The 21,138-nt window shown below is 36.9% G+C and overlaps 1 protein-coding gene and 1 long non-coding RNA gene across 4 annotated transcripts; one reads left to right on the forward strand and one right to left on the reverse strand.

Annotated features, from left to right (window-relative positions):
- Nucleotides 1-939, forward strand: LOC102919071 (olfactory receptor 6C74-like). Its single transcript, XM_006996600.3, has one exon. The coding sequence runs from the start codon at nucleotides 1-3 to the stop codon at nucleotides 937-939; it is 939 nt and encodes a 312-aa protein (XP_006996662.3).
- A 4,829-nt stretch (nucleotides 940-5,768) lies between these two features.
- LOC121823713 (uncharacterized) lies at nucleotides 5,769-13,721 on the reverse strand. Of its 3 annotated transcripts, none has more exons than XR_013045746.1 (3): nucleotides 12,521-12,678; nucleotides 8,831-8,924; nucleotides 5,769-6,064 (listed from the first exon to the last, which is right to left on the reverse strand). It is a non-coding gene; the product is annotated as an uncharacterized LOC121823713 (long non-coding RNA). The 3 variants fall into 3 exon arrangements; XR_013045747.1 differs by lacking the exon at nucleotides 12,521-12,678 and adding an exon at nucleotides 13,659-13,721 and having other exon boundaries at nucleotides 5,789-6,064; XR_013045748.1 differs by lacking the exons at nucleotides 5,769-6,064; nucleotides 12,521-12,678 and adding exons at nucleotides 7,429-7,598; nucleotides 13,659-13,721.
- Between the last annotated feature and the right edge of the window lie 7,417 nt (nucleotides 13,722-21,138).

Consider the following 21,138-nt stretch of genomic DNA (forward strand, 5'->3'; position numbering starts at 1 on the left):
ATGGGGAACCACACAAGGGTGACAGTTTTCATCCTAGCAGGTCTGACGGATGACCCACAGTGGAAAGTTGTGTTATTCATCTTCCTACTTCTTATCTATCTGCTCAGCATCACTGGCAATCTGATCATCATCACACTCACCCTGGTGGATACTCACCTGAAGACCCCCATGTATTTTTTCCTTCGGAACTTTTCCTTCTTAGAGATTTCCTACACTACCACATGCATCCCCAAATTGCTTGCTACTATGGCAACTGGGGACAAAACCATTTCTTATAATAATTGTTTGGCTCAAGTGTTCTTTGCTTTCCTATTTGGAGCTTCAGAATTTTACTTGCTGGCAGCCATGTCCTATGACCGATATGTGGCCATCTGCAAGCCCCTGCACTACATGACCATCATGAACAACAAAATCTGTGCACAGCTGGTCCTCAGTTGTTGGCTTGCTGGCTTTTTTGTCATTTTCCCACCACTCCTGTTAGGCTTAAATCTTGAATTCTGTGCTTCCAACATCGTTGATCATTTCTACTGTGATACCACTCCACTCCTGCAGCTTTCCTGCACAGACACACAGCTCCTGGAGAGGATGGGGTTTGTCTCAGCTTTGGTGACACTCTTGCTCACATTGGTAATGGTGGCAATATCCTACACCTACATTGCCCTGACGATTCTAAAAATCCCTTCAACCAGCCAGAGGAAGAAGGCTTTCTCTACATGCTCTTCTCACATGATTGTGATATCCCTGTCTTATGGCAGCTGCATCTTCATGTATGTTAAACCATCAGTCAAGCAGAAAGTATCTATTTCCAAGGGAATTTCTGTGCTCAATACCTCAGTGGCTCCACTTCTGAATCCCTTTATCTACACCTTGAGGAATCAGCAAGTGAAAAAAGCATTCATTAATACAATACACAGGATTGCATCTTTCTCAAAGAAATGACTATTCTACTTTATTATATGAAGGAAATGAAGAAAGAAGATTTAAATAACACCAATAATACCTAAGATAAGTCTGCTTCAATTCCCTCTCCTTGTTTTGTTATTCACTTGCACATCTCAAAGAAAATTCTTACTCTTTAGAAGCAAATTTTATTGTGTGAGGAGCAGTAAATTATCTAAACTTAGAGCTTTTCAAATGTTAAAGCAATGCACTACTATTGAGCTATGATCAGAGCTGTATGTAATCTAAAAATTGAAAGACTGGTTCCTCACTAGAACTCATCTTCCCCTTTTCTGTAAGAGGGAACTAAAGTGCTTATTTTTCTATATCCTTTTGCCCTTTAAAATTCCCATTATGACTTAGAATTTGAGTCAATTGTAGAGGGACTGCCCAACATAAATGAGTCTGGTTTTGATCCCCAACACTACAATGTACATGGAACACAAAATGAATTTTAAAATTCAAATTAGTCAAAACTATGAAATTCTGTTTTATATTATATTATATTTAATGTGTGTTTAATGGGAACATTGCTATACTTTATTATTGTGTATTTGTGATCATTTATAAGCAAAGCACCAATATTACATAATATTTTTATTTACATCTTTCTAATTTTTAGTGTGTATTTCATTCAAAAAAATTAAAGACAATCAGGATGGTTTAGCAGGTTAGAGCCCTACCTGCTAATAGTACTTGAGTTTGGTCCCTGTACCCACATGGTAAGTGGACAGAACAGACTTCCTACAAAATTTTCACTGACCTCCTTTAAAAGTGGTGCTGTTTTCTCTTATATATAGACTCACTGACAAAATAAATAAATAAATAAATAAATAAATAAATAAATAAATAAAATGTAATAAATTTTTAAATTAAAAAATTATAGCAGAATTTATCCAATATTGTGGTTACTCATCTTTGAAAATACATATATATGTGTGTGTATATATACATATATATAATATGCATATATACATATATGTATAATTCTTATAAAATGTTTTATGGAAAATAGCTATTTAAGACTTAAGTCTTATTTATATTTTACAAATAGTTCTAGCCATATCTAAATGTAAATGTGTTAGTCTTACTTGTTCATTTGAATATTAGTAATAAAATGGGTATTGATGCCTTCAAAATTTGGAGTAGCTTACTATATTTTTTGAGATCATGGGAGATGATTTGTGAATGACAACTAAATAAAAACAATGCTAGCTCTATCATTTCAAAACTTGCTTATCTGATGCATATTTTAGACATAAGTTTATGATGGAAATAAATGATTAACAAAGAGAAAAATATATACATGTGTAGGTGCCCCATTTAACTTATGAAACAAAGTTTCAAAATCGAGTCCTTCTCTTCAGAGGAATTTTTATCTGTTGATCAAAATCCACAATGGATTATAAAGTTAATTTGTGTGTAGTTATTAAAATTTCATAAAAGTAAGTATAGTAGACAGTAATACTTTTACAGCTATACACCTTATTTCATGAAATATTTCATAAATATATGTGTGTTTTTCTGTTTTACTTTTCACATTGTAGTTTTTAAAATGTGAATCAGTTTTAATTGTTAAAAATTTTCATTTCAAAAGCAAATATTGCTTGTTTTGTTTGAAAGTTACAATGTTTAAATGCAAGCTCACCTTCTGAAAGGAAATATTTTTCCAAGAAACACATTTTTCCTTCTTAAAGCAAGGTGGTGTGGAGGCACAAGATGAATTTAGGAAGTGAAATTGCTTCAGGACAGTAGGTATCATCTTGTTCTTAGAAAGGGTGGTAGTTCTTAGGGTGTTATTGTACTTCATAATTTATATATATATATTATGTTTTTTAATGTACATTTACTCCTTCATAACTAAGATTTCCTGCAGTTTACCAAGTTTTGTGAAAGAAGTTATACTATGCTTTCACACTTTTAAAAACATCTTAATGTCTCTGAAATTCAGGCATGTGTTATTGTAAGTGCCATGTTAGTACACTGTGGCTAGTATTATTAGCAGCATTTTTCCTCCTGGTGATTCATGAATCAATATTTTCTGAGATGTTACACTGATATCTAGTTGAGTTCAAACTCAAGAAAGCAGAAATCTCTGTTTGTATCTTTAGCAGAGAACATCTAGATTGACAAGTAACATGAAAACCATGAAACTTCTGTAGAATGCTTATCAGCATGATTTTTACCAAATTATTTACTTTCCTACCATAGTTTTCAGGAATCCTGGTATTTCTTCTTGACAGTCTTACTCTCTCACATTATATAAGTATAGGTTCATACATATAGATAACATGATGATAATTAGTAAGTTGGATTTCTAATATTCTGATCTGAGTTTGATTGTTGATGCCAATAAACAAACATACTGTTAGTGATGCTACTTAAGGAGATGCAGAAAGAAAAATATATATTCAGCTGTTTGGAAGACAGCTGGGAAAAAGAACAGTACTGATTCATGTTAATAGAATCAACAAAGATGCTAAAATCACAAACTGAAGGAAGATTTCATCCTTGTTAGAAGCCTCCACGCATACTGGTCTATTATTCAGAAAGAGGGGCCATAGCTCTTACTGGTACAGTCTTTTGAGATCTTCCTTGATAGTCTAAACCACATAAAGGTAAGTCCTGCTGATTCCCCAGGTCTCCCTTGGTGCACAGAGCTGTCACTCTGATAGAAAGTATTGAGGGCCGGGCGTTGGTGGCGCACGCCTTTAATCCCAGCACTCGGGAGGCAGAGGCAGGCGGATCTCTGTGAGTTCGAGGCCAGCCTGGGCTACCAAGTGAGCTCCAGGAAAGGCGCAAAGCTACACAGAGAAACCCTGTCTCAAAAAAAAAAAAAAAAAAAAAAAAAAGAAAGTATTGAGGAAGTGACTGTGGCACTTATTCCTTGCATGAAACTATCCCTCCCGTACCTGGTTCTGCTCATTAGAGCAGACCTGCTTCTCATAGCAGTCACTCTACAGCTCTGTCCCAACAAGTCCCAGGCAGAAAACCAGGGTTGATATGCAGCTGGAGCTCTTACTGTACATGTAGAATGAAGAGTGAGCCATTTAGTCTTGTAATCTTCTTTGAGAGAAAATATGTCCATATTGTGAACAGGTGATGCTCTTCCCTAAGTTTCTTCATAACCTGTAAAAGGATGGCTTTTCAGACTCTTTCTTTGAGATATTTTGTTTGAGAAGCAGCTTTTGACTCTTTTGAGCATGAAGTATGACTCTGGACATGGGTGGAGACATGAATGTAATCATCTTGTCTAAAAAACTGAAATGGAATAGACTGGCACATGGCTTATTCTTGAGAGTAGAAAGGACATCACTCTAAATTTATTGGGATGAATTGAGACTATAGGGGCACATGGGCACATTAAAAACCTTATTAGAGAAACCATACCCAACAATTTTAGTATACTCTAGACCAAGGAAAGGATTTAATTACCTGACTTGAGTCTACAAAGAAGTGAATATCTCAAGTCGGAATAGTAATGGACCCCCACCAACTTGTCATATTATTACCTTGAATAAAGGACCAACAGGCAGAAAATTCTTGACTGTCCCCAGGACTGTCATTCTCTGACAATGATTTGACCTATTTAATTGATATCTGCCATCCTACTGTACCCCACACTGGACTTTATGCACATTTTTCTGCCTTTTCTTTTATCTGTGAAGGTATTTCCTTAGCAGCTGGACTCATCTACACTAAAACTAAATACTCATTCACATGCAACACCCATACACACTGTGATATGTGATCAGAGAGTTAATATTAGTAGTTAAGATTAGGATAAAAGAAATGCTAGTTTGTCCTCCATTGTTATCAAGAAAATAAGAAATATCTGGAAAACAGCTGCTATTGAAACTGTTGTGCCTTGTGAATTCATTGTTTTTCAATATAGTCTGACATTGTAGAAAGACACAAGCATTTTCATCTATGTTTCTGACATGGCCTGTACCTGACAGGGTAGGAGTAAAGTACACCTTGTATGATGGCTATTCTTGGTTGTCAACTCAACATCTGGAATTAACTAGAAAGTCAAGTCATTGACAGGCACACCTGTGAGAGAATTTTTAATTAATTTGATCATTTGAGGTTGGAAGACCCACCTTAAATATAGATTATATGGCCACACCTCTTTATGGCAGTCTATATGAAATACAAAGTAGAAAGCAGTTTTTGTTCTTTGCCTGTAATCAGAGGCTTTTCTCTGTCCCACCCCATTCTGCAGCCATTTCCCAAATAATCACTCAAAGGCTTATATTAATTATAAATGTTTGGCGGGTGGCTCAAGCTTATTACTAGCTAGCTGTTATATTTAAATTAACCCATTTCTATTTATCTATACATCATCACCTGGCTTACCAGTTCTCTGACATCTGGTTCTTTGGGCAGCTAGATTATGTCTACCTCTCTCCACCCTCCTTCTCCCTCTGTCTCCATTTGGCTTTCCCACCCAACCTTATTCTGCCTGGCTACAGGCCAAAACAGCTATATTTATCAACCAATGAGAGCAACACATATTCACAGCGTATAGCAGGATCCTCCCACAGCATTTGCCAGCTTGCCCTTGCTCATGATGGGAAGCTCATTCTTTCACAGGTATTAGAGGCTACTTGTTTGTGATTCCAAGGTATATTAAGGATCAGCTTCAACATCCAGCCTCAAGGGTTGAGTAAGTACTCTTGTCCTTTCTTTTGGGAGACAGCCATTGCTAACAAGACTAGCTGGACCACAGCCTGCAAGATACTCTAATAAATTTCCTTTGTATATTATGGAGAGCACAGCCAGTGGACTGTGAGACTCTGGATAATTAGAATGATCACACAAGATTTGTCTCTTAAATATGCTCAGTTTTATGCACAAACATTTCTTATAATACTATGCTAATATAAAAATTAAAAAAGACATCTCTTCAAGTGAGAAATCGTCAAGCAGGCAGAAAACTACAGGGCTCCACTAGGAAATCTTCTCTGGTGAGTATAATTTGGAAGCTTTGCAATCTTGAGTCATGTCCACCTTTAAGTACTTCAGCTGTGATAAGCCAGGAGGAAGGCACTGGTGGAGATCCACAAGGTCCTTGAGCATGTCAACCTGTGGCTAGTGCTGATTGCCAGGCATGTGTGAGCCCCTACAACAGTACCAGAAGTTCAAAGGTTACTAAAGTCAGCAGCACACACAGAGGCCAGTGTAATCAGGCTTTCTTTGGACTGTCAGCTCCCAAATAATGATATGGAGACTTCTTAGTAAGTATGAAAGCTTGACCTTAACTTAGGCTTGTTTACAGCTAGCTCTTATAACTTAAATTAACCTGTTTATATTTATTTATGTTTTGCCATGTGGCTTTTTACCTCTCCTCCATACTGTTCATCTGACTCCCTCTGTGTTTCGCTGGTGAATCCCCCACCACTCAGATTCTTCCCCTGAGTTCCTCTCTCCTCAGAAGTCCCACCTATCCTCTCCTGCCTGGTTATTAGCCATTCAGCTCTTTATTAAACCAATCAGAAGGTTCCTTAGCAGAGACACATCTTCAGTGCACAAAAAGATTAACCTACAACATTTCTCCATTTTGTCTAAATAAAAAGAAAAGATTTTAATCCTAACAGTAAAACTATACACAATAGGTGTTAACATTCATACCTACCCCTTGGGGACCCACCCAGTGTCCTGACAATGTTATCTTACATAAAGTCCTCTTTAAGAGGAAACCTCTCCCTCTTGTTTCTCTTCCTTCCTTTCTCTTGCCACAAGGGCACACGCACCTCCTTTTTCCCTCCCTTTCTCTCTGTGTCTCTCTCTATTTTCTCTCTCTCTTTTCCCCTCTCTTTCCCCCTCTACCCTTCTGCCTTTACCCCAATAAAACTTTCCACGTGGGTGCCATGTCTCCTTACCTCCCTTACCTTTGGCTCCATCCACCAAGGCCTCCTGCCATTTTACAACAATAAGAAAAATTATTAAGTAAGAATTATATTCACAATGTCTAGTCCATTTGTACTTGGCAACTTTGGAGAAAGTACTATTCTATCTTATTTTAGTGAGTCCAAAGTTTTGTACCTAAATCACTTTCTATCATAACTTATATTACCAACCTAAAAACATCTTTTCAGACCTTAAAACATTTTCTTAGATAAATGACTTAAGGTTTATGTCTCTCAACCTTTATAAACTTTATATCTCCTTTGTGAGTTTCTTTTTTGAATTTAGTAACTAAGAAAACTGTAAGACTCTAACTAACTTAGTCTTCAACCCCATCAGAGAACTAAGAAGGATAAAATATTAACCTAAGTAAGCAGGAAATGCAGAGCAAATAACTTACAAAACTATAAAAATGACAGAAACAGCTGGCTGCCTGGACAGCCACCCAAGGTTCCTGTGCAATGTTAGGGCATCCATCTTTGGCCCACGGGCCTAGAATATCTGACAGACTTCTGTAAAGCAGGAATTTTGAAGGACTGTTCTACCTTGTCTTGGCAAAATTCAGGAGTCACCTTCTTTTGCATCCTACTTGTCTAATTTGGAAAGCATACTGTCAGCAGTTGAGGCAAGGGCAGTTGCTTACCCAGTGGCTAGCATGCTACATTGAAAGCAAACACCATATGGAGGTTCTTCAATGCCCATCATCTTCTCTGAATTAGATTGGTGCTGCCAGAAGTAGATGTATCTCACTGTCATGGAAAGCCTTATGTTATTAAAACATCTTAAATGCCTTATTATGTAGATCTCTGAAGAGTTTGAAGACTACCCATGTATTTAAAATATATCTCTGCTTACCTTGAAAACATACCTAATATGACTATAAATTTGATTGCTATAGATGAACAACTACTAACCCTCATTTCTTAATTATCCTAAATTGTTTGTAATAATAACTCTCAAGGACTAGAAATATACCTTGCATTTTTAAATGAGCTGCACAGCTACAATACCTTAAACAATAGTAGAAGCATATATACAATACATTATAACAAAAATAACCTTAAAATTGCATCAATATACAAAAATCCATACCAATGTAAAATATTTGAGACTAAAGATGTTTTTTGGTCTAAAGGTAGATTCAATAATCTACCCTTTTGTCCTATCATTCCTATATCCCCCACCTTTTTTTTTTCACTAGATAGGAGAAAAAGGATAGAGGAAAGAAAAAGAAGGAAAGAAATTCATTAATCCAACCTTCTTTGTTAGTTTCCTCCTTGACCATGACCAATAACAACTTGCAATTAATCCCCCTAAACAATAACAAACATCCATAAACCACTGAACAATGAAAAACCACCAACACCACCTCTTGGGATTGTGGATGTCATGTTCTTAAAATTATGCCTGTTGTCTGGGGGTGATGGCATCTTTAGGGGATCCTAAAAAATTGAGATAATGGTTAACTCCTGGGAGAGCTAGCTGTATCATTTGTTGTTCAGTCTCTGCGTGATGGGAAAGTACAGAGCTTAACTGAAATCCTGACTGGAGTAGTCTATGAGGCTGAACCATCTCAGCTGGCCACTTTGAAGTTGTTCTGGATGTAGATTTTTGAGGAAACTGCAACAGAGGCATTCTGAGAGGCTGGTCACCTAGGCTATTTGTCCTCTTCATTGGTGTCTGGTCCTTTTGTTTTGAAAACAAACTTTTAAAAGTAACATACATATCTGCATTAACACAGGTATGGAATATGTGGTATGAACAAATCAGCTACAGATGATTCTATGTTTGAGCATGTGAAAGCCATCTGTCAACTTCATTTAGACTGCATAACCAAACTGTAATAAAAAATCTCCATTCATGCCATATGAAAGGATGGAATGTAATAATAAGTCATAAGCACTCTGTAATCAACAAGAGTTATCATGTCTAATACAGTCTCAGCACTATCCCCATGTTGAGGGATCATCATATAAATCACCTGTCTTGTAGTTTTTCCATGATTTCTTTCTTCAGATCTCCCCCAGTCAAATCCGATCTTTATTAATTTTGAAGGAATCCATAGCTTTCATTTCCTGTGGAAACAAAGACGTAACTTCTCCCCCAACCCAACACATTTCCTGACTTCCATTCTGAAGTTGAAACATTCTTAAAATACATAGGGTAGTTTAATTCAGCAGTTTCCATAATTCAATGTCTCTTAGCAGCTATTTTATTTGTTCATTATCATTTTAAAAACTTTAAATTAATAAAGTACTGTATAGGATCCAGATGTCCTGTGTATTTCCCACCCTTAACATGTTTTTTTTTTAATATTACTTTACTCTTTCTTTAAAGACTTAATTTTATTATTTAAATTATTTTATGACTTTCTATACTCATTTTCTTTTCTTTCTTAAGCATTTAAGCACATTTTCAAGCATACTACACCTGTTCAGAGGCTTTCTAGATCTGTACCTGGCTTTCTGTGAGCCTGTAGCCTTCCCTGACCTAATGAGCCAAACCTTAAATGGCCAGGCCACCTGCCTTGTGGTTCTGTTATGCACATGTTACTGGCAGCTGGCACCACCCCCCTCAGGTGGGTCCAGTAGGCTGCTCCACTGGTTCTGGGCTGCAATGGCTTTTTGCCTTTCCTTAGCCTGATACCCCTGAGCATTGGTGGGTATCCAAACTTACCCACCCCAGCTCTGGGAAGTTGTTAAGCCCACACTATACTGCTGCAGGTTTTTCTACCCAGTGCCAGTAGAGTAACAGCTGCTCCAATGCACAGCAGGGTCTCTTAAAGGGCTCACTGGTTCACTAACATATCAGTGCCTCCCTGGGGCTACTTCATTAATATGCTTATCCGAGGTTCCTTGTGGTAAGCTTCTATCTCACATTATTCTAAGTCATACAAAACAGCTTTTAAATTGCACAAAATGATTTTACTTATGTCCTTAACACACACACACACACACACACACACACACACACACACACATATATATATATTATCATCAGTTCTGTTCTTCTGTAGAATCCTAACTAAGACAAACTGGTATCTATGGTGGTATTTTATTTGTACTGAAATGTGATTTTAATTGTATGTTAATAAATAAAGTTGCCCAGGGGTCAGAGCTATTAGAGCCATAGCAAGAGCATGGTGGTGGTGGCCGCGGCGGCGGCGGCGGCGGCGGCGGCGGCGGCGGCGGCGGCGCACACCTTTAATCCTAGCACTTGGTAGAAGAGCTAGGTAGATCTCTGTGTGTTCAGGGATACAGCCAGCAATGGAGACATATGCCTTTAAGACCTGGAGGGCAGTACTTACAGGCAGTGACAAGGCAGTCATGTGTTTGGGTTTACAACCAATGAGAAGGCAGAACAGAAAGACTATTTAAACACAGACAAACAGGAAGTAGCTCTCTCTTGGGGAAGTTAGGAGCACTGCAGGAGGTAAGATTTTATCTCTGAGCTCTAACCTCTCGGCTTTCTCTTTTACATTGGCTCTGTGTTTCTTATTTTAATAAGACGGTTGGTTACATCTACAGGTATTACAAGTGGTTCTAGGGAAACAGAATTGTAAGGATGACTTTTCTAAGTATCTGGAGCAGTTTGAAAATTCACCAATAGCTACAGTTACTGAAGACTCCCCTCATGCACTAGGGACAGGTCCTGATTCCACTGCCTGGGGGCCCCCTAAACAGTTCAAGCTAAACAACTGTCTCACTTATCCAGAGGGTCTAGTCCAGTACTATGGGGCTCCTCAGCTGTTGGCCCACAGTTCATGTGTTTCCACTAGTTTGGCTAGTTGTCTCTGTACTTTTTCCAGTCATGGTCTCGATATCTCTTCCTCATAGAATCCCTCCTCTCATCGATTGGACTCCTGGAGCTCTGCCTGGGACTGTGTATAGAACTTTCAATAATTTATGAGAAAATAAGGAAAATGATGCTGGTTGGTTCAGGCATTTCATAAATGGACAATAGAAAAGAATATCTTTAAGTATAAAATTAACCAACTTCTAGTTTCTCAGGAAACAGTGAGAAAGGAAAAGAGTGAACTCCATAAAACAATAGCCTGGTTCCAGATGCACATAATCAATCTAAAGGTATCTAAGTATCCTTTGGAAAGGAATCTTCTCTCTGGTATCCATAGAGTTCAAGTTGTGGAAAATCAAATGTAAAAGCCTTCAGTTTAAAGTTGGATGAATTACAATGAAAATTCAAGTCCCCATTGGTGTCAGTTGTTAAAGTAAGGGCACTGATTGGTTGGAAATGGGATCCTCTTGGGATGAAGGTAAGTGGAAGGACCCTGCTGAGGCTGGACTTAACCTCACATTCTAAAGGGTTCGTCTCACTGGAGGAACTAGACTCTCCCTTTAGGAGAGGATGTATTCCAACCTCCACTTCCTGAGGGAATTTTAGTAACCTTTCCTGAAGGAGATGCCAGGGAACTTATACTGATGTCCCTCAGGGCCCTCCAATACTTTCCTCTAGACTTATAACCAGAATTAAGGCTAGTCAGGCTTTTAGAGGCAATATAAAATTTGGTCCTTCAGCAGGTATACTATACCACTAACCAACTTAGTGAGCAGGCTAATTCGTTCAAGCAGAAGTCTGGGGAATGTGTGGGAATGGATTTTAGGATGTGGGAACAATGGTGGAAGGAACATAAAACTGGATCAGGCTGATGTTACTGAAATGGGATCACTGAGTGAAGATTATAGGTTTGATATGGAAACTCAAATAGTTAAACTTAGTTTTAAAAGTTTTTATGATTGGTTGACTGAAACATCTGTCCAAAGACAGCCTACTGGAAAGGAGATGGAGACTGCTGATACTCCTTAACTTAGTGCTGACAATGGATTTTAAGGGTCAGAAAATCCAAATACTAGAGTGAGCACATGTATAAAACCTAATCCTTCACTGTTGGAAGGACCAGAAGATGTGCCTTTCACCAACCCTATAAACTGCAAAAACAAGGAGGGTCCACCTACACACTTTGAAGAGAGTTGTTATTGACTTTTTCCTTGTGCCAGACATTATGTTTGGAGAAACTTGGTTGAATTAAATGGAATGAGTTTAATTGGGTCATGGAGTAGCAGGGTTCAGATAATAGCACTGAATTCTCAAAGGCAAGGAGATAGTAGTTATAGTAATGGGCAACATAGGCAAAGTAATGTCCTTAATAGCCTGATACATAATTGTTAGCACAGACTAAGTGACTTTTATGATGGCATGACTTGTGTGGATCTCGAGTACTGGCTAATCAGTCATGATGTGTCCAGGCATGAAATTGATAAGAATACTATGTTTTTGTTTGAGCTCTATAAGCAGAAAATTTCTCAAACAAATGAAAAAAGTCTACATTGGGTTGTGGCAAAAGGCAGTCTTGGACCATGAACCAATTACATACTTGAGCCAGTTTGTAGACTCAGAACTCCTTTGAATGAATGGAAAGCCAGGTGCCCCTGAGGAAAGTCATTGATAAAATACGTAAGAGTTTTACTCTTAACCTTTCTCCATATCTTCCCCCTAAGGAACCTATGACATTTTACAAGGGTAACTATACACTGGGGGAAAGGAAACACTCAGACTTTCTAGTGCCTATTGGATATTGGTTTAAAACTGACACTGATTCTGGAAGACCACAGGAAATATTCTGACCCAAGAAACAGTTAAAGTAGTGTCTTACAGAAGTCAGGTGATTAATAGAATTGTGGATGAAATCCAACTCATGGTGGGTCCAGTGTGTTGCCAAACTCATCCTGTGGCTATTTTTCCAGTCCCAGAATATATAATTGGGTTAGATATATTTAGAAGTTGTCATGATTCCTATATTGGTTCTCAAACCTGTGAAATAAGTATTATTATTGGAAAGGTTTAATGGAAGCATTTACAGTTGCATCTGCCAGAGAAAACAGTGAAACAAAAACAATATTGTCTCCCTGAAGGAACTGCTAAAACTAGTGCTACCATCAAGGACTAGAAAGATTCAGGGGTGTAGTTCTCACTACATCTCTCTTCAGCTCTCTTATTTGGCCAGAGCAGAAGTCAGATGGAGAATAGAGAATAGCAGTTCAGTATTGCAAACTTAATAAGTAGATAGGATGACCAGTTCTGTGGACAGTCAACCTCCTTTCACAGCTATCCCTGGCATTGCCTAATGGACACATGAACAAGTTGGCCATGGTGGGATGGAAGTTACTCATGGGCTCAGCAGCATGGACTTTCACTCAAGAAGGCTGATCTGTCCACAGCTATTGAGTGCCAGGTCTGCCAACAGCAGAGAAGAAATCTGAACACCAGATGTGGTACCATTCCCCAGGGTGACCAATAAGCTATCTGGTGACCAACTGACTACATTGGACCACTTCCTTCTTGGAAAGGTCAATGTTTTGCCCTTACTGGAACAGATATTCTGGTTATAGATTTGTCTTTCCAGCACAGAATACTTCTGACCAAATTAGCATCCATTGACTTACAGAATGCCTTATCCACTGTCAATGCTGTATTCCACACAGCTTTATTTCTGACCCAGGAACTCACTTCACAGCCAGAGAAGTACAACAGTGGGCCCATGCTTATGGAATCCACCACCCTTACTATGTTTCCTACCATCCTGAAGCAGCTGGCCTGATAGAAAGATGAAATGTCCTCTTAAAGACATAGTTACAGTGCCAATTAGGTGGCAGTAGGCTGTATGGCTGAGGAAGGGTTCTTCAGAAGGTGGTATGCATATTAAGTCAGCATCCAATATACAGTATTGGATCCCAAACTGGTATTCATGGGTACAGGAATCAAGAGGTAGAAAACGGAATGGTTCCACTTACCATCACTCCTAGGGACCCATTGGGTAAAACTTTGCTTACTGTTCCCAAGACCTTAAGTCCTGCTGGCCTGAAAGTTCTGGTTCCTGAATGTGGAACCCTACTGCCAGGAGATACAACAAGTATTCTATTGAAATGGAAGCTCCGACTTCTACCTGACCTCTTTGGGCTTCTGAGGCCCTTAAGCCAATAGGAATAACAGTCATAGGTTAGGACGATTGATCCAGATTACCAAGGAGAAATTGGATTGCTTGTCCTTGGTGGAGGTAAACAAGAGTATGCCTCCAGGTTCCTGCCTTAGTTTTCCTCAAAGGACTGTGTCCTAGGATTATGTAAGCTAAACAAACCCTTTCCTTCCAAGACAGCTTTTGGTTATGATCTTTATCACAGCACTAGAAACTAAACTAAAACGGTGTGTGTGTGTGTGTGTGTGTGTGTGTGTGTGTGTGTGTGTAATGGGGAAGGGCTTACATGCGAAGGCACACATACATGTGGAGGCAGGAGGACAGCTTTTTTTGTTGTTCCTTGCCTTCCACTCTGTTTAGGACAGTGTCTTCTTATTTGTTGCCTCTGTAAAACTACCTGGCTTTTGGAGTTTTGAAGGAATCTCCTGTTTTTTTTCCTCACATCTCCCCTTAGGTGAACTAGGATTGTAATGCATAGTAATGTGCCTGACTTTATATGGCTCCTGGGGATTTGAACCCAGATCCCTATACTCTCATAATAAGTACTTACTCTCTTAAGATATCTTTTAATATGCTCAAATTTTCTATAAATAATAGTTTTCTGTGATAGTTGAAGGGCATAAGACAGAGCCTTCAATGTTCTTATGTCAGTATCTAAAAGCATATGAAAGATGAGACAATTAATAAGGAAGGGTTATTTCAGGTGTAGCCCAGAGGAACCATAGCTAATGTAGAATTAGCCTTTATAAACAGTTTCAGGACTCAGAAAAAGTAGGGTGCTCCACATCCACTGCTTCCAGAATCTCTCTTGTTTAAATTTCCTAGAGAATATGGGCTTAAAAAGTGAAAGGCCTCAACTGAGTTGCAAATTCATTTTATTGAAAGTTTTATGTGTTCCAAGTGTATGGACTTTAGTAATTAACATAGTCCCAAGTGTCATAGAAACTGATGAGTATATCAAGGGGATATGTAGAGAATAAAAACTTGTTGGGAAAAACTGAAACTTTTCATGGTTTCCTTTTGAATGGAATGAATCTTGTTACAAATATCTGGCTCCATTATTTGGAAGCCAGCTACATATATACAGTATTCATATACTTTGTCTTGCTTTAGAAAAGAATTTAATGATTAACTTATCTATGCTCACATAATTTCTCAAGTTTCAGAATCTACCACATCAGTGAGAATCTTGTTCATAGTACATTGCTATCAAACTTTGAATTAAAACATCCATTCTTTAGCCTATATAGCAGGCGGCATTTATAAAACCTATTCACTTTATCTTCAGAGATCTTCCTTTGTTGGTATTCTAAAATTTTTCAACTACTTTAGCAAGAAAACCTCTAGTTATCCATAAAAATCATTTTTAAATCCTTTGAATTTTAGAAGAGAATGCTTGTCCTTTTTAAGGAAACATGCATTTCCTCATGGTAAGAACAAACTGTCATCCCAAAGAAATAAATAAGGTAAAAGAATTGGCACAATATTTGAAATTAAAAGTATTTTTAAAAATAAAAATTATTAATAGAATGATACTTGTTGAGGTCATGAAAATAGTTTATACTCTGTGTTTGTGTGTGTGTATACATATATGCATGTGTGTACACATGCATGTAGAGGGCAGAGGTCAATATCAGTGTCTTTGCCAGTTGCTTTCTACCCTATTATTTTAACTTTATTTAGTGTGTGGGTGTATGTCTGAGAATGTACCTGTTTCATACAAACATGAATCCCAACTCATGAGTTTGCCTGTCATTACAAAAGTTACAAAGACAAAATATTCCTCTGTTTCATCTTCATTTCCATATGGAAGCACTAATATTGCACTGTATCAATTTGAAATAGGAAATCCAAGTTTTATCTGATTCCTCAGTTGAAAGTTTAAGTCATTTCAAACTAGACATGTTCAAATTTAATATGTCAATAACCCTACCTTAAAAATGGCATCATTTTTTCTAAGTGTTAGCATTAATTACTACACCTTCCACTTTGTTATGGAAGAAAGAAATCTTGGGCCTATTTCTTGGGCCTGTTTTTCTAGTGTATCTTTATTGCTTAATCTTTCATAAAATAGTGAGTTTTGCAACTGAAAATGAGAGTAACCTTACCTACTCTTTATTTCCTCTGACAAAATCTAACCATTATCTTAGACCCTTTATTTACCACCCCATGCACATTTAGATCAACTTGCTACTCTTTCCCAGTATTCAATCTTAGTGAAAATTGCAAATTTCATTGTATCACCAACATATTTAAGTAGAAACAGTAGTCCCCAATGTTACTGAGAGTAAGGTAAGTCCTGAAGACATAAATATAATAAAAAAGTTTTCATGTGAAATCCTAAGAAATTATTTTTATTGCTGTTTTAGTGATTTTTTTAATCATCCTACTAGGAAATGTCCAAATCTTACTATGAGTTTTTATGACAGTGCAAGAATAAAATACTTCAAATTGGAATACACTGAAGTAACTAAATATTATTAATAAGAATTGATTCTATATTTCAGTAAATAATCAATTGATAGTCCATCATCATCTATTAGTCCTTCAAATTTCACAATGTCATGCATGTATGTGTAAATGCATATACACATATTTATATATTGACTAGCCCTGAAATGCAGAGTTCACTGGAACTGACATGATTTTTGGTTTTGTTTTATAATTTAGTTTTGAAAAAATTCATCTAACATCTTGCTCCACATCCTTGCCAGCATGAGCTGTCACTTGTGTTATGATCTGGGCCATTCTGACAGGTGTAAGATGGAATCTCAAAGTAGTTTTGATTTGCATTTCTCTGATAGCTAAGGATGTTGAACATTTCTTTATGAATTTCTCATTCATTTGAGATTCCTAGATTGGAAATTATCTGTATAGTTAGATCTGTACAGATCTAAGCAGAGACTATCTAATTGAATTATTTGGTTTGTTGATGTCGAGTTTCTTAAGTTCTTTATATATTTTGGATCAGGCACCAAATTCCTACAGGGAAATTGGAAGAGGGTATCAAATAGTCATGACAAGTATGTTTGTCAGACCCAGAAGAAGAAGGGAAGGGAATTCTGAAATATAAGACATTATATTGAGAGTGTATCATGGAAATTGGTGTACATTTTTACATGTGTTTCATGTGTGTTTTGGGGGGTATGCACAGCTGCTCATGTGCCTATGGAGACCAGAAGATAACTTTTGATGTTATTCTTCGGTTCTGATCATGTTGAAATGGGATATCTCATGGATGTGGAGCTTCCTGAGATTGACTATGTGACCAGTGAGCAATCAAGGATCTGTCTGTCTTTGCCAGCCCAGCATTGGAATTGTAAATGTAGAGTCATGCTTTTAAAAAAAATTAATTTCTAGATATCAAATACAGGTTCTTGTTCTTACAAAGCAAGAACTTTACAACTAAGCTATCTCCTTAGCCTCATAGAAAATAAGTTGAAAAAATTGTATCTGTAAATAACACTGACTATAATTATCAGTCTGGATGCTGAGTTGGATAACTTGTGACCACTTTAGATGTTCCCACCACATTGAAACTTTACATGGTTTAATGTATAAAGCAAAACACTAATTATATAATTTAGATTAAGGGGAAAATGTGAACATAAATGTTATAACACGGTCAAAAGAGTGATGCATGATGAACAATGTCCTGAGGAACTGTGAGAAAGGTTTCAGGAGAAAAGATAAAGTGCCTTTTTTTATCTCAAATGCATTTTGTTCCCTGGATTGTTCTTGATATGACTTCATGCCTCCTGTGACATTTACATTCAATTTATAAGATATGCTTATTTTTGTTGGATATCAGAACATAACTTTAGAGCACAATATGGTGAAAGGATATACTGAGTGCTGTCCTCAGTGTACCTTGAATCTGAATGTGGCCTTCTGCTCTGCTTTCATGCTTTCCCAGATATAATCTACAGTACCTGATTGGCAATTGTGTTTAAATTGGTCTGTCCTGAGAAAGTTCTAGGAAAGGGCTTCTCTGTTACTATTTAATGTGTGCTAACTGGCATTTATTTACCTATTTTTCCGATAGTGTTTTTGTGAACTCAAACAACCTTCCTTTGAGCATTGCTTTCTTTGTTTCATTCTTGCATAAAAGAACACTGAAACTGAAGTAAAATGGTCTACAGCATTAGACTGTAGTACACTCATTCTTTCAGGTCCTCATATCCCAGGTCTCAAAGACACAGATCTACACAGGTTGATGAAAGTCAACACATAAACTCTAGGTATATTTCAAATCCTGTGAAATACTGTTAATGCCATTTTAAAAATTATTTTAAAATGTCAAGGTCTTCTGCATAAAAATTCCAATATAGAGGAGGGAGAGGCTGACAAGACAATCCCCATCTAAGGAATAACTCGTAGTTAATAGCCACTGGGTGAGTATGAGTTTCATTCCTTGTGGATTGGCAACTGGTGGGTCGCCCATGCCCCAACAGATGATCACCAACCTGTGTACTCATTGGCTGTGCTGATTACAGTTATTTTAAAACACTTAGCAGACATGAAGTTGGAAGGGTGATATGTTGGGGGGGGTGAAGGTAGTTGGAGGAGAAATGGATATAATTAAAATACAATGAATATATATGTCTAAAATTTCTAACACTGAATAAAAAATCACCATGGTCTACATGGTTGTACCAGGATCATAGACATTTGACCTCTATGGGGGAAAACATTATGTGGAGAAAAATCAAAGACATAAATAAATGGAGAGATTTCCCATGGTGATAGATAAGAAGACTCAGAACTGTGGACATGTTCATTAGGACAATGACATTTGTTTCTTATGCTAGTATAGCAAGCATGCTTACGTCAGGCTGCCACCCAGTCAATGTATTTTTTGATATAAGGTTTCTCACTGAACCTGGGACTTGTTGGTTCTGCTATACAGGATGTCAAACAAACACCAAGAATCCTCCTGTTTCCATAAATCATCTCCAAGCACACAGGTTCTGGGATCACAGAACAAAGCTGAAGGGCCAGCTTTTCACATAGGTGCTGAGGATCCAAACTCAGTTTGCATGCTTATGTGGCAAGAACTTGACCACTTGAGAAGTCTGGCTAGCCAAGATTTCACACTTTTAAAACCTATTTTGCCCTCGAGCACAAAACTATCTTTAGCCAATTTTTTCAATAAAGTACTCATAAAAACCAAACCAACTTCTGAATATGCCTCTAAAAACAGTTCAGGTATGGGTTCCATCTCACAGAGGGACCCTTCCATCAAATCAGATATTGGTTGATTACAAGCTTTGTGTAGGCACCAGCTTGACTTCTCCATGTTCAATGAATTATGGAGTTATTGTCTTCAGTAATGGGCCTTCCTGTTAGTTTGTGGAAATCAATCTATAGTCTTAGTGAAAGCTTGGATTATTTATGAATTTCCATGGGACCTCTTTGGCCCAAAACCTAATTAGGTGTAGACCAATCCTGATACAGGAAATTTCATTTGGTGACAAGAAATGTTCAGTTGGGGCTCTTTGTCCCTCATTATTTGACAATTTCTTTTATAAAACCTCCATATGTGTACTTTTAGGAAGCTTCTACTGTATTAGGTTTCCACACTACCCCTCAAATGGTCCTTAATTCTGCTATCTCTCCTTTTATACTCTTCCTTGTCCTTTTCTTCCCTCCCCCTCCCGAAAATTATTTTTAAAGTTTTTGAATTTTTAAAATAATGTTTAAATGAGATTAAACAAACATTTTATCCTCAGCTTCTCAATGTAGTTGCCACAGAAGATGGCTGTTGATAACTAATGACTGAGTTGGCAGCATTGCTTCATCTGGTAAAAAGGATCCAGAATAAGACTTAACAAATTCTCACCAAATTGTACACTTCTTCAGCTTCACACATTACTAAATAAATGCCTTATAAGAAAGGAAATGTCTTCCTAAAGCTATTCACTGCACACAAAAACGTAGTTATTTTACTGCATAAAGGATGAGGTGATTGACATGCAGATGGAAAACTTAGCAGTGCCATCTGGTGGACAGAATTACTGTGACTGTAGCTGAATGTTTGCTGTATCTACACATTTCATACTTACAAAAACTTCAATATGACCCATTGTGAAACTGAGCTCACAATATAATGTGATTAATGCATTTTCATTAAAATGTTATATTTATTTAAAGTTTACTCAAGTTGCTTCACTCTGTCCTTTGCTCCTTCACTTAATCACTTAATATATTGATTTAACATCAGTCACAAAATACAAAATGCTTTGATTTTGATTGACAAATAATATAATGCCTTGTTTTTCTTTTTTATTTTATGTAGATTATAGAAATAAATCATTGTTCACATTCCATTCCTCTCTTCTGTATTTAACAGTTTTAGATTATTTTATGTAGATTATAGAAATAAAACATTCTTAGCATTCCATTCTTCTCTTTTGTATTTAATAGTTTTAGTTATTACAATCATAGAGTTAATTCTCCTAATTATCTTCCTGGTTATCCCCAGTTTGACCAGAATTTAAAAAAATGATTGAGTATAATAAGATGTCTTTGAGAAGACTTAACAAGCACATATATACTCAATTATTATTGTATTTTGGAATGTAACATTGATCTCTAATTGATGTGAAGTAAAAAGATCATTAATGATGGAAAAATCAATTCATAATTCTGCTGTGTCTCTGCTGTTTAAAATTACTAACACATTGTAGTATATAGTACCTAATGTCATTTGAAACAGAAAATAGCTGTGAGGTTGCATATGTGAATAGCATCTCCACACCTTGTATGAGCTGAATGGAAAGCAAATAATGAATAACTATCAAGTGATGTAAACTTTGTTGCACACTTATATGACTAGTAGATATCTCTTATAACTGTCCCAATAAATGCTAGTAGCGTATTAAGAGAATTTGTTAAAATTTTATAATGACGTTCAAAGTGGACTTTTAAAAGGAAAAAATTCAAAAAATTTCTTTTGAAGGAATTGGGCGAGATATTATTTTAGATAACTATACTGGAAGCAGTTGAAACTACAGGCCACATATTTTTACAGAAAAGGGAAAGACTTTCTGAAAAAGAGCTTTGAACTTTTCTATCTGTTCTAAGCTATGTTGTTAATCTAATATATAATATAACAGCATTTCCACTGAAGGAATGGTAAGTGGACATTGGTTCTAAATTAACTTACAGAGATTAATATAAAGCCATTTATAATGAAAACTATAAAGTATTTTTTTTCAAATAGATTTAAAAGAGAAAGGAAGAAGTATGGCATAAGGTAGAGATAATTCTCCATGGAAGGTTGCAAATACACAAAG

Source organism: Peromyscus maniculatus, chromosome 18 (genome assembly GCF_049852395.1).
Source record: "Peromyscus maniculatus bairdii isolate BWxNUB_F1_BW_parent chromosome 18, HU_Pman_BW_mat_3.1, whole genome shotgun sequence".
Classification (NCBI taxonomy): domain Eukaryota; kingdom Metazoa; phylum Chordata; class Mammalia; order Rodentia; family Cricetidae; genus Peromyscus; species Peromyscus maniculatus.